This window comes from Acomys minous (assembly GCF_964271855.1).
Source record: "Acomys minous genome assembly, chromosome: 10".
Classification (NCBI taxonomy): Eukaryota; Metazoa; Chordata; class Mammalia; order Rodentia; family Muridae; genus Acomys; species Acomys minous.
The window spans coordinates 104721830-104735271 of NC_140491.1; the positions used below are offsets into that span (position 1 = coordinate 104721830).

Below are 13442 nucleotides of genomic sequence, written 5' to 3' on the forward strand. Positions count from 1 at the left end.
ATGCCATGGAGATTGGGCTTTCATATAGAGACTAAGAGGGAGTGAATAGCCAGGGAGCGGTGGTGGCGCACGCCTTTAATCCAGCGCTCAGGAGGCAGAGGCAGGTGGGTCTCTGAGAGTTTGAGACCAGCCTGGTCCCAGGACAGCCAAGGCTACACGGAGAAACCCTGTCTGGAAAACCAAAACCAGAGAGAGAGAGAGAGGGAGAGAAAGAGAAAGAAATAAGAGTAACTTTTTCTTTAAAGAACTCTAAATTGCGATTCTTTTCTTTTGCTGTTTTTCCAACTCTATAAAATATTAGAAAACAAAACAAAAAATAGCAATAATGAGTTAACTCAAATGCTTGAATAAAAGGTCTAAGATGAGTTGTGGAACCTGAGTGTTACCGTAATTGTAGAGATACTTGTCTTAGAAGACACTTCAATATAAATTATACTTTGTATGTGTGGCTTATTGTTGTTGGTTTTTTGTTTTGTTTTTGTTTTGGCAGAGTCTAGTTCAAGTTGTCTGGGAACTCTATGTAGACCAGGCTGGCCTCAAACTCACAGAGATCCATCTGCCTCTGCTTCCCAAGGGCTGGAATAAAAGGCATGTGCCACCATCCCCAGTTATAAATTATACTTAAAAAAAAATTTTTTTTTTGAGACAGGTCTCTCTGTGTAGCCATGACTGTCCTGGACTTGCTTTTTTGACCAGGCTGGCCTCGAACTCACAGCTATCTGCCTGCTTTTGTCTCCCCAGCGTGGGGATTAAAGGTGTGCGCCACCACTCCCAGCACTTTTAAATTCTTAAATGTGATAAGTTGAGTGGAAAAACAAGAGTCAAATGGGATTTCATTTGTGGTATTTGAAGGTTTCTCGTGAAGCCTCAGCTCCTGTGGAAAGCCTTTTTGAGCACTCTTGTTTGGCTAAGTCTTGGGTACAGAGCGCACAGATGGTTGGATCACATCAGGGAGTCTGCTTAGTAATTGTCACAGCGTTTTCTCTTGCCTTTCTTTACCACTGACTTCCAGGTTTCTGGAAGGTTGAAATCATGCCTTATCTATAAACTTGTCATGTATTTCAGATGCTTACAGACTTCATTCCTGTTATAAATTGCTGCTCATTCTGGGATTGCCAATACTAAGTATAATTACAAAAATAATATCTGAAGTGAATTTTATGTTTATTGTAGTTTCCTCTTCTTAGAGTATTACTTGTTTATATTACCCAGATTACTGTATTTAGATTTTGAATGGAATATTTTCTTCTGGTTTAAAACTTTGTTTTAAATATTAGGTCTTGGAGAAAATGCTTGTGCAAAGAAAAGCCATGAGAAGTACCTTGTAGCTTTGAAGAGCTCCGGACTCACATATCCTGAGGATAAGCTTGTGTATGGGATGCAGGAGCCATCTGCTGGTACTAGCACTCTGCCAGTTCAAGGTCTGTCTAAACATTTAATTTGAACCATAGTGACTTCATTGTCTTAAAACAGCCCCTCAGCTTTCCTCATAATTGAAAAAAATAAATTTGAACTTCCATAGTGTCATGTTATTCTTTATATTAGAATAAAGAAAGAGTAGACTGACCTTTTCCACAGAGGAAAAGGGTGGTGGAGGTGGACAGTGAGGAAGACCCACTGGTTCAGTTTTAGAGTTGTGGTTGTGACGCCAAGAGAAGTGGCAGCTGCTATTCAGAGTTCATTGCTCGATGACCTAGTAATCATGGCTTAACCCTAAAAAGCAAGCTCCTTCTGAAACAGTGTGTAATGACTAAATTTAGGTTTCCCTGGGATTTTTCTATTAAAATATCAGGCTATTAGATAACATTTTTAAAGGTAAAGTTGAACTTTGCCAGAGTCACTTTTAGAATGAGGTGTCTTAGTGTTCTGGTATTTGTGTGTCTCAGATAGTTTTAAAGTACATGAGCGTATGACAGTGTGATGGACACCCTCTTCCCTTCTGTTGAAGGTTTGGCAGGTGCTACTGGAACACTGGGACAAGTAGATTCTTCAGATGAGGTGAGATTTAAAATTTAAAGCTTTAAAAAAATAGAACCTTAAATGTTTAGAGCTATAAAGATGTATGGTTTGGGGGTGGGAGGTGACTCCTTGGTAAAGTGTTTGCTGTGCGAGCATGAAGGCCTGAGTTTGGATTTAAGTGCCCGCATAAAAGCTTGTGATCCCAGCACTTGGGAGCCATAGGCAGGTGGATCGCTGTGAGTTTGAAGCCAGCCTGGTTTTCAAAGAGAGTCCTGGACAGCCATGGCTACACAGAGAAATCCTGATTTGGAAAAACCAAAGACCCCCCCCCCCCAAAAAAAAAAGCCAAGTGTGAGCTCACATTTGTAACCGTAGTGCTAGGAGTTGGAGATAGGCAGGTTTGGGTGGGAAGGGTGGTTCGCTGGGAAACCAAACTAAGCAAAATGGAGACAGCGCCTCTGTCAAAAAGTCCAGTAGAGAATAAACAGAGGGAGGCAGCCAATATTGATTCTGACCTCTGCAAGTACAGACAGAAGCACTCACATGCACATACATGCACACTTAAAATTAACATAAAATCAATGCAGAATTGATGGGGAAAAAGGTTTATGGTTGTTATCTAGTGTAAGTTTCTTATGCAGTTAACCAGCACACTGAAGCTCAAGAGTAGCTTCTAGGATGTCTAAGCCACAGTTACTTAGTGGCAGGACAAGGACTACAGTAGGTTAAGTAGCCTGAGAAGGTGGTTGTCACACTAATCCTAGCACATGGGAGGCAGAGAAAAAACACCCACGTGCTGACTCCTTCCTATCATCCCATCACTTAAAACGTGGAGGCAGGAGGATCAGTTTAGAGTCATCCTCAGCTCCATCTCAAGCGTGAGACCAGCTTGAGATGTGAATGTGAGGCCAGTCAGGGTTACCTGTGATCTTTGTCTCAGACAGCGACAAGACAAGACAAGGCAATTGAAGGCATTACTTAGGAATAGACTGCGTGTCCAGCATTTGGAAGGCTCCAAGTTCTGCCTTTAGTACCAGGAACCACGGGCTTTGTCAAAGCACCATCACTCATGCATATGTCCTTGTACTTCTGCATACTTTCCCTCGTTCCGCCTACCAGCTCTTGTCTCCTCTCGCCCTTATTGTTGACGATTCTACTTTATTTTTCTGAATTGAATTTGATTTCTGGACATGATAGAAAGGCAGCTTTTGAAAGAAGTGCTTTTTCCTTTGATGAGAAAAGAAGTAACTTCTTTTGGCTTGGTTTAAATAAACTCTTAGAATTCCAGTTGCAGCAACATATTATCTTCTCGTTGGATGCCAGAAGAACGTCCTTTGAGAGAGAAGTTACCTCTGCAGGGGTGCCAGAGTGTTTGAACTACGCTTTCTGTTCACTGTTTCCTGACTCTCTTTTGAGGACTCTGTATTCATTCCACTTAGAGTCTGTGTTTCATCAACTTCTGTAATTTTTTTTCCCACTTGCTTCAGAACTAGTTTGGTTTACCTGTTAGAGAATTTCCAAAATTCATGATGGGTTTTGAGCAAATTCATCTCCTTCTCTCCTCTGCAATTCTTTCTCTATTTCACCATTTCCTCCTAAATTTATGTGTGTCCCGTTTCCATCCTCTTCTCCCCCCCCTCTCCCCACCCCTCGGTCTCTCTCTGTCTCTGTCTCTCTCCCACTGGGTCCACTTAGTGCTACTTGTGTGTGCCCGGGTGAAAGGTATCTCCTGGACATATGGTAGTCTCTCTAGGCTGCATCCCCGAAGAGAAATGGATCTCCTTTCTCCAGCAGCCACCCTGCCAGTAGCTCCTCAGGGTGGAGTTTTAAGAGCCCCTCCCCTGTACATCCTGGGGTTTTAGCTGGCTTAATCTTATGTAGGTCTGGTCCATGTAGCCACAGCCACTCGGAGCTCATGTGTGCAACAGTACTGTCATGTCTGGCAAATACTGTTGTATTGTAGACGTCCACTGCCTCTGGATCTTTCAGTCTTTCCACCTTCTCTTTCACTATGATCCCTCAACCTTAGTGGATGTGTGTAAGCAATGTTTCTGTTCCATTTACAGCTAAGAGCTGAGTACTCTATAATCTCTTATTCTCTGCATGGTTGGCACTTGGGTGCCTCTAAATTAATCATCGTAAGAAGCTTCTCTGACTCAGGGAATAGGAGGCAGGCGGATCACTGTAGTTCGAGGCCAGCATGGTTTGCAATGCAAGCAAGTTTAGGATAGCAAAAGCTATACAGAGAAACGCAGTCGGGCGTGGTGGCGCATGCCTTTAATCCCAGCACTCGGGAGGCAGAGGCAGGCGGATCTCTGTGAGTTCGAAGCCAGCCTGGTCTACAAAGGGAGTCCAGGACAGCCAAGGCTACACAGAGAAACCCTGTCTCAAAAAAAAAGAAAAGAGAGAAACACTGTATCGAAAAACCAAAAGAAAAAAGAAAAAGAAGCTCCTCTGGCAGTTGAGAGATGGACTAATCTTTAGGTATAAATATAAGAATTTAGGGTGGAGTGTATAGTTTACTACTAGGTTCTCTTCTAGGGCCAGTAATTTAGCCCAATATGAGTTCCATGTTGTGGAGCCGGCTTTAACTCCATTTGGAAAGTGGTCGGTTATTCCAATAACAGTTGGGTGTCTATTAGACCAGCAAGCATATCTTGCCAGCCCAGTTATTAATTATTGCAGCTATCCCAATTCAGAGCTGTGTAAGACAATTGAGGGTCCCCCTCCCAGTAGGATTCATAGTACCTTCTAGTACTATGACGTTTTAGTTAGTAATAAACTATGCAAACCTATCTTTGTATTTTTTCCCCATTGGTGGTATAATATTCTAAAGTAATGGGGAAAACTACATATGGTCCAATCATGTTCTTGATTTCTAATTATGATTCTAAGAGTCAGTGCTTCTATTTCTTTTTCTTGTTTTGCAAGTATATAAATAGTTCTTTAAGATATAGAATTGCTGAGTTATAGGATATGTATATATATTTTAATAGATTATATTTATTATTTTAGTGATTATTTGAGGGAAGTTACTTTTGAATAGAATGGTTTTTGTTTTTGTTTTTCAAGACAGAGTTTCTCTATGTAGCTTTGGCTGTCCTTGAACTCACTTTCTAGATCGAAGTCACAGTGATCCTCTTGCCTCTGCCTTCAGAGTGCTGGGATTAAAGGTGTGTGCCACCACTACTAATGATAATTTTTATATAAAATTTTCATGTAAAATGATATTCAGTCAGGTACGGGGAGGCAGAGGTAGGTGAATCTCTGTGAGTTCGAGGCTAGCCTGGTCTACAAACCCAAGTCCAGAACAGCCAGGGCTACACAGAGAAACCCTTTCTCGGGAAAAAAAAATATATTCATTTGTGTTTTATTGATACATATCAATACATACTTACACACACCCATTGTCTTTGTTTTGCAAATATAAATTTATTTTTGAAATACTGACTTAGAAGTAGGAAAGTCATGGGATAAAGCAAAAGAGAAATGAGAAAGAAGAGGAGACAATTCAAGGTTATAAAAATTATGAATGTTCCAGGGATCTGAGAGTTCATTGGATGAAATTGAATTCCCAAGAATTAACTCAGGGTAGTGAATATCACCACATAGTCAGTGGTGGAGTTGAAAAATTAGACACAGAGTCTTGTCTGCTTGATTTGGTATTCTTACTATAAAGTAGACAGGCCATTGCTCATTTCTACTGCTGCTGTAGAAACTATTGTTGCTGTAAGGGTAGTTGTTTTTGCCATGGGAGAAAATTTGTCTGAAAATTTTATGGCTTAAAAATCACCATTTTAATTTGCTTGTGTTTATGATTTAGGAATTTGGGACTGGCAGCTGGATAGTTTTGTCTTGGTCCTATGTTGTCCTTTCTCTTGTGCTTAGAATAGAACCCAAACCTTTCCCATGCTGTGTAAGTACTCTACTGCTAAATTATGCACTACACCTATGTTTTCTTTTTGAATAGCTTTTTCCCCTAATCTACTTCTCCTTTAAGGCTACAAACACAGGAAATGTATAGACCTTCATAACACCCTGATTGTCACAGGTGTTTATCATGGGTATCCTTTTTATAGGAAGTTTATAGCTGAAAACCATGAAGTGCTTCTAACAAGGTGTCAGTTCAGTTCTTGATTCCTTTGCAGTATTCCTTGGATTCCCTTGCTTAGCGATAGTAAATCATAATCTTCAGTTAGGAAAAAAAATCCCTTAGTTCTGCAATGAAGGTAGTAGGAACCTTTCCAGCTGTATTTTAAGAAAATTGGAAACAACTACCTGTACTCAGGCTCCCTTCCCCAATGGCACACTTGCAGTTTTTCTTTGCCTTTTTTTCCCTTCCCTTTCCTTCTCTGTCCTTCCTTCCTTCCTTTCTTTCTTTTTCTGAGAAAGGGTTTCTCTGTATCCTGGGCTGTCTTTGACTCACCTTGTAGACCAGGCTGGCCTCAAACTCACAGCAATATGCCTGCCTCTGTCTTCCCTTCCCTTCCTTTTCATTTTTGGTCTGGTTTTCACAGAGCTCTGGCCTCTGTTGCTCTTTTTTAGACAATGGGTTCTGTAGTGCCTGTATTCTTGGCTGTTTTTCCAAAGCATATTATTAATTTTAAAATGTCAGTTCCAGCTTCTAATATGTGTATGTATATTTTTCAGAATTTGATCCATCCCTTTTTGTGTGTGTGTGGTATGCGTATGTCCTGATTTGCTTTCTGTTCCTGTGACAAATAAAATGACCACCAAACTAGGGAAGGAAATTGTTTATTTGGCTAACACATTCTGATCACAGTCAATCATTTGGGAAGCTAGAACAGGAACATAAGCAGGAACTGGAGGCAGGAACTGAAGCAGGAACCATGGGGGAGTGTTGCTTCCTGGTTTTGCTCCATGTGAGTTACTTGGCTACTGTTTGGATACAGTGCAGGACTACCTGCCCAGGTATGGCACTGTCCACAGTGGGCCGGGCCATCACACGTTAGTCATTAATTAAGAAAATACTGCAGAGGAGTTGCCCAAAGGCCAGTCTGATGGAGGCAATTCTTCAATTGATATTCTTTCCTAGATGACTCTAACTTGTGTCAGGTTGGCAAAACAAACTAGTACCGTGTGTGTGTGTGTGTGTGTGTGTGTGTGTGTGTGTGGTGTGTGGTGTGCCAGGGCATGTTTGTGGAGGTCAGAGGACAAATGACCAGAATAGGCTTTCTCCTTCTATCATGAGAGGTGTGGAGATCATACTTGAAGTTGTCAGTTGTGGTGGAAAGTGACTCTGGCAACTGAGCCATCTCTGGCCCCTAATTTGAATTCTTTGAGCTCATTTTATTTCGTACTCTATGAAATCCTTTGTTTATTTATTTTGGTCCTCTCCTTTTTTTTTCTTCCTGTGGTAAATGAATCAGATTTCTGTAGCTTCCTTGTTCCTTAAGGTTATTTGTGTAAGCTTAGGAAGGCTTTTATTACAACATTTTGGGATGCTTAAGAGTTTTTCCCATAGGTACAGATTATAGATGGTTATATTTTATAGTAAGGGTGTCTTACTATGCATTTTAATAAAATTGCATCAAAACATTTGTAGTGGACACATAGAAGTGAATTATGTTGGTCAGTAGTATGTAAGAATATATGTTACAGTTATATAAAACATATATATTTTTGAGACTGGGTATGACTGATAATGTTGACTTTGTTTTCTTCAGGAGGACCAGGATGGGAGTCAAGGCTTGGGCAAGAGAAAGAGGGTAAAGCTAAGCAGTGGCACCAAAGGTAATTATAGTTTGCCTTTTTTCTTTCTTTCTTTCTTTCTTTCTTTCTTTCTTTCTTTCTTTCTTTTTTTTTGACTTTATGTGGTTTCACTATATAATCTAGATTGGCCTTGAAACTCACTGTGTGTCCATGTTGACCTTGAACCCACAATCTTCTTGATTCAGCCTCCTAAATATTACTGGGATGACAGGTGTGTCCTAGTACACCAGATATAATTTTGTTTTTTTGTTTTTTTTCTAAAGAAAAGCTTAAAAACAAACAACAAACCCTTAATCTTTAAAAATCCTTGCTACATAACATAGTAAGACCCAAGACCTGTCTAAAGAGAAAAATTCTCATAAGTAAATAAATAAATAAATAAATTTAAGTTTTAGATAGTTTTGATTTTATGTTTTGAGGAGTATTTAGTTTTAGCTTCAGATTGTTATACATTTGCACCATGATATTATTATTATTATTTTTAAAGGAAATGACAGTTATAGAATGCCTTATCCTAAACACTTGGGACTACTTTCAGATTTTAGTGTTTAAATATTTTTTAAAATTTACATGTGTGGGTGTTTGGGGCTACAGTTACATTGTGACCCATGTGTGCCCAGTGCCTACTGAGGCTAGCATAGGGCAGAGGACCTTTGGAACTGCAGTTGGGGGATGGTTGTGAGTTACCATTGTGAGTGGTAGAATGCTACCTAGCGTTCTTAACTGTTGAGCCCTCTGCAGCCCGAATTTTAGAGCTGTTTTTTGGACATGTGAAACAGGGTCTCAGTGTGAAGCCTTGGCTGTCCTTGATGGCTATGTGCTCAAAACACTTTAGGTTTTGTGGCCTTTCTTATTTTGGATTAGTGCTGTGGAGTCTAAAGTGTGAAGCTCAGTAAAAAGTTTAGGTACATGGCTATATTTAAGAATAAGTAATATGGCTGGGCAGTGGTGGCACATCCCTTTAATCCCAGCACTCGGGAGGCAAAGGCAGGCAGATTGCTGTGAGTTCGAGGCCAGCCTGATCTACAGAGTGAGTCCAGGACAGTCAAGGCTACACAGAGAAACTCTGTTTCGGAAAAAAACAAAAAACAAGACAAAACAAAAAAAGAATAAGTAATACTTAATTTTTTATTAACTGCTTTATATTAATATTTAGGGTTAGATGCTTTGTTACTTGTGTACTGTGAAAGTTAGTGACATTTTCAGTACGCTAGTAAAAGAAGATGCTTGAATTATATATACTGTGAGGTGGGCTGTCAGGCTGTATGGGAAGGGTTAAATGAGGTGGGCAGTTGAACTGCTGTTACGTTTTCTCTTTCTTGCGCAGATCAATCCATAATGGATGTTTTGAAGCATAAAAGTTTTTTAGAAGAACTATTGTTTTGGACAATAAAGTATGAATTTCCCCAGAAGATGGTGACTTTCTTACTCAATATGCTTCCTGATCAAGAATATAAGGTATCTATTGCTTCTTTCCCTTGGGACTTTGCTTTCTTTTGTTTTGTTGGTGTTGAATCTTTTTCTTTTCTTGCATTTCCTAGCTGAGACTTACATGTATAAGGATATAACACGAGAGGGCATTGGTTATACTCTTGCTTGTTCAAAGTCTGCTTGGAGTACACAGAATCTCTGCTTTCTCTCAAAGTACTAGCGTCACTCAGCAACATTCCAGAGCATTGCCATTTTGAATTAAGTTTTAAAACAATTATAAACACTGTAGTTTAAGGATATAAAATCGTACTTCCTCAAGCTATATATCAAATTTTAAAAAGCTTATCTTCATTTCATCTACAACAATAAAACCTAAAGTCCTAGTTAGAAGCCACCAGAATAACATTACTAAACAAGAGGAACTGTGTGTGTAGGGGGTGATGGGAGACAAACAGTAAGGTAACTGAAGAAGCAAGTCGTATGCGAAAGTGTCACCTCCTCTGAAGGACAGTTACCAGGTGCGGTGATAATGTATAGATGATTGCGTTTAGATTATAGAGTTAGCGTGGGGTTAGTAGTTGCTGGTTATGTTGAGAATGGGAGGATGGTTACTAATCAAATACAAGTGTAGGAAGATGTTGATTTTAGTCCCAGAAGGTGTGGACCCACCTCTGAGCACCACATGGTTATGGCAAAAGCATGAAATGGCTCTGGGTACATTAGGAGAGACACTGTCAAGTAGCAGTGTTTTGTGTGTCTTTATACACTCCAAAAAGCACAATGGGAAATACATCTGTGATACAGATATGAAATAACACCAGCTGTAGTTAATACTACAGACATTTGGTCAGATTGCTGGGCAGCTTCCAGAGCAGGTAGGGTATTCATACCAGCTCACTTGCTTAGTAATATTACCCTGGAGGTTTCTAGCTAGGACTTTATTTTATTGTTGTAGGTCTCACAGAACAAAGATAGTTTTTTTTCTTTTTGGTTCTTAAGACAGGGTTTCTCTGTGTAGCTCTGGCCATCCTGGAACTCAACTTTGTGACCAGGTTGGTCTTGAACTCAGAAATATGCCCGCTGTTGTTTCTAGAGTGCTGGGTTTAAAGATGTTCACCAAAACCGCCCTGCTAAAGATAATTTTTTGCTGAGACTAGAGTCACATCCCGACATGGTACTTGTCCTGGTGTGCTAGAGTTCTTGACAGAGTAACTGCTGTCTTGATTCACTGATAGGTGCCCTTCAGTTCGCTCTTAGTGCCCAGGTCAGACACATATCCTTCCTGGGGTCAGGCATGCTTTACTGGGAGCACTGTGGAGATGCTCTTGGTGGTCTCTGAGGGCACACTGATCCACATTGAGTTCTGGGACAGCCACGGTTACATGGGCTGTCTGAAAAAGGAGAACAAGTCCAACCTTAATCTTGGGGTGTTGAGTATCTGTTGTATATATTAAAAAAAAGATAATTAGCCAGGCGTGGTGGCGCACACCTTTAATCCCAGCACTCGGGAGGCAGAGGCAGGTGGATTGCTGTGAGTTCCAGGCCAGCCTGGTCTACAAAGGGAGTCCAGAATAACCAAGGCTACACAGAGAAACCCTGTCGCAAACCCCCCCAAAAGAAAAGATTAAAAAAAAAAAAAGAATGTCATTTTGAGCAAGCAAAACTTTTATTTGTTTGTTTGCTTGTTTATTTGTTTATTTATTTTTGGAGACAGGGTTTCTCTGTGTAGCCTTCGCTGTCCTGGACCCACTTTGTAGACCAGGCTGGCTTTGAACTCACAGCAATCCACCAGCCTCTGCCTCCTGAGTGTAAAACTATATTATTTTTTCCTTTTGTTTTGTTTTTCGAGACAGGGTTTCTCTTTGTAGCCTTGGCTGTCTTGGACTCCCTTTGTAGACCAGGCTGGCCTTGAACTCACAGCAGTCCGCTTGCCTCTGCCTCTGCCTCCCAATTGCTGAGATTAAAGGCGTGCACCCCAATGCCCGGCTAAAATTTTATATTCTTAAACCATAGCTTATAATTGTTTTAAAACTTAAATAGCTTAAAATGTTCATTAAGTTTTAAAAACTATTTAAAGGATTTTCCTAATGTTTAAAAAATGCAAAATATCACTTAAAGTTACCATTATGTACTTACTTTTTCACTTACCTTGCATAGCATCATAGGTACTAACAGCTTTAAAAGCTGATTATAATATGTGCTATAAAATTCTAATGGCATTTTAAATTTGGAGTTAAACTGATGTTTCCTTGTTTGCTATTTAAAAATTTTACAGGTTGCTTTTACAAAAACTTTTGTTCAGCATTATGCTTTTATTATGAAAACACTGAAGAAAAGTCACGAATCAGACACAATGTCTAACAGAATTGTGCATATTAGTGTTCAGTTGTTCAGCAACGAGGAACTAGCCAGACAGGTGACAGAAGAATGTCAGCTTCTGGATATTATGGTCACTGTGCTGCTGTACATGATGGAAAGTTGCCTTATTAAAAGTGAACTGCAAGGTAAACTCAGAATTATATTCATTTGTTGTTATTAGTAACTTTGTGTATGTAGCAAGTCTGAAAAATAACTTTATATCCTTAGAAATAACTTAAAAATATTGTAAAAATAATGGATATTTGGGAAATAAGTATGTCACAATTTGTAGTATTTTTAAAGAAAAAGTTAAAAATCATTCCCAGCTTAATCATTCACAAATAACTGTTAACAGTTTTGCTGTATTTTCTTTTTATATTTTTATATGCTATTATTCTATTTACTGAAAGGAATACTTTAAGCAAGTATCACCACAGTAAGTGTCCATGCATTTTAATAATTGAAAGTATAATCATGGTTAATATCAAAGTTTAGCTATTTTATTATTAAAATGCTTAGTGTTTTTTTCTTTTTTCTTTTCTTTTTTTTTTTTTTTTTTTCTGAGACAGGGTCTCATGTATGTAGCTCTCTTTGACCGTGCTGAAACGCATTATCCAGACCAGGCTGGCCTCACAGTCTCAGAGATCCACTTACCTTTATCAGTGGTAAAGTTCTGTGCTGCCGTGCCCAGCATATGATCCTTTTTTTTAAATCATAAATTTGTTGCTGTCTAGCTTAGATATTCTTATATATTTATACTCAAAAAGTCTTTGAATTGGAATAAACCTTGCCTTATCTGTATAGCTATAGGAAGAACTTACATAATTTTCTCTCCTCTCCTCCCCTCTCCTCTCCCCTCCCCTCCCCTCCCCTCCTCCTCCCCTCCCCTCCTCCTCCCCTCCCCTCCTCCTCCCCTCCCCTCCTCCTCCCCTCCCCTCCTCCTCCCCTCCCCTCCTCCTCCCCTTCTCCTCCCCTCCCCTCCCCCCCTCCTCCCCTCCCCCCCCCCTCCCCTCCCCTCCCTTTCCCTCCCCTTCCCTTCCCTGTGTAGTCTTGGCTGTCCTGGACTCACTTTGTAGACCAGGCTGGCCTCGAACTCACAGCGATTCACCTGCTTCTGCCTCCGAGTGCTGGGATTAAAGGCGTGCGCCACCATGCCCGGCTATAATTTTCTTTTATGCCCACTCTATGGCTGCTACTTCTTGACCTAATGTTTCCAACACATTTTCACTTTGTTCTCTTCCCTTCCATAATTCACGCCATTGACTATTTACTATGTACTGGGTCCTGTGGCTGAGTACTGTAAATGTGTTATCTCAGTTAAACTTCTGGAAACTCTGAGATTACCTTCAATACCTTTAATTTTTAAGATGAAAATATAAAATCCTTGGAAGGTTAAGTCATTTACTTTGGTTTTTTGAGACAGGGTTTCTTTGTGTAGGCTTGGTTGTCCTGGGCTCTCTTTGTAGACCAGGCTGGCCTTGAATTTCACAGTGATCCACTTGCCTCTGCCTCGCATGTGCTGGGATTACAAGCGTGTGCCACCACGCCCAACAAGTCATTTACTATTAAATTAAATAGCTAACAAGTGACAGTGCCAAGTAGGATTTCATGTCTCCCAATGCCAGAACTTTCATTCTGTCATGATATAAACTATTCACTGGTGACTAATTCTTAGTTATGTTTTTATTAACAAGTGGAATGGAACTTAGTGGTAAACTTGTCTGAATGACCCTTGGTCATTTTTAAGTTCAGGGTCTCTTAGCAACACAGTTACATCTGAAAAGTTCTTGATAAGAAAGTAAAAACAGGGCTGGAGAGATGGCTCAGAGGTTAAGAGCACTGACTATTCTGTTGTTCTTCCAAAGGTCCTGAGTTTGATTCCCAGCAACCACATGGTGGCTCACAACTGTCTATAATGTGATCTAATACCCTCTTTTGGCCTTCGAGCAGTGTATACATAA

General features: G+C 40.1%; 1 protein-coding gene across 3 annotated transcripts in view; it reads left to right on the forward strand.

Moving 5' to 3' along the window:
* The window catches only part of UBR3 (ubiquitin protein ligase E3 component n-recognin 3), a 130095-nt gene that overhangs the window by 19642 nt on the left and 97011 nt on the right, over window positions 1-13442 (forward strand). For all 3 annotated transcript variants that reach the window (XM_084799437.1, XM_084799436.1, XM_084799438.1), the window contains exons 4-8: window positions 1278-1421; window positions 1949-1998; window positions 7647-7713; window positions 9020-9150; window positions 11399-11627. In XM_084799437.1, the coding sequence (XP_084655563.1) occupies window positions 1278-1421; window positions 1949-1998; window positions 7647-7713; window positions 9020-9150; window positions 11399-11627 (621 nt within the window). The remainder of the gene's footprint in view (window positions 1-1277; window positions 1422-1948; window positions 1999-7646; window positions 7714-9019; window positions 9151-11398; window positions 11628-13442) is intronic.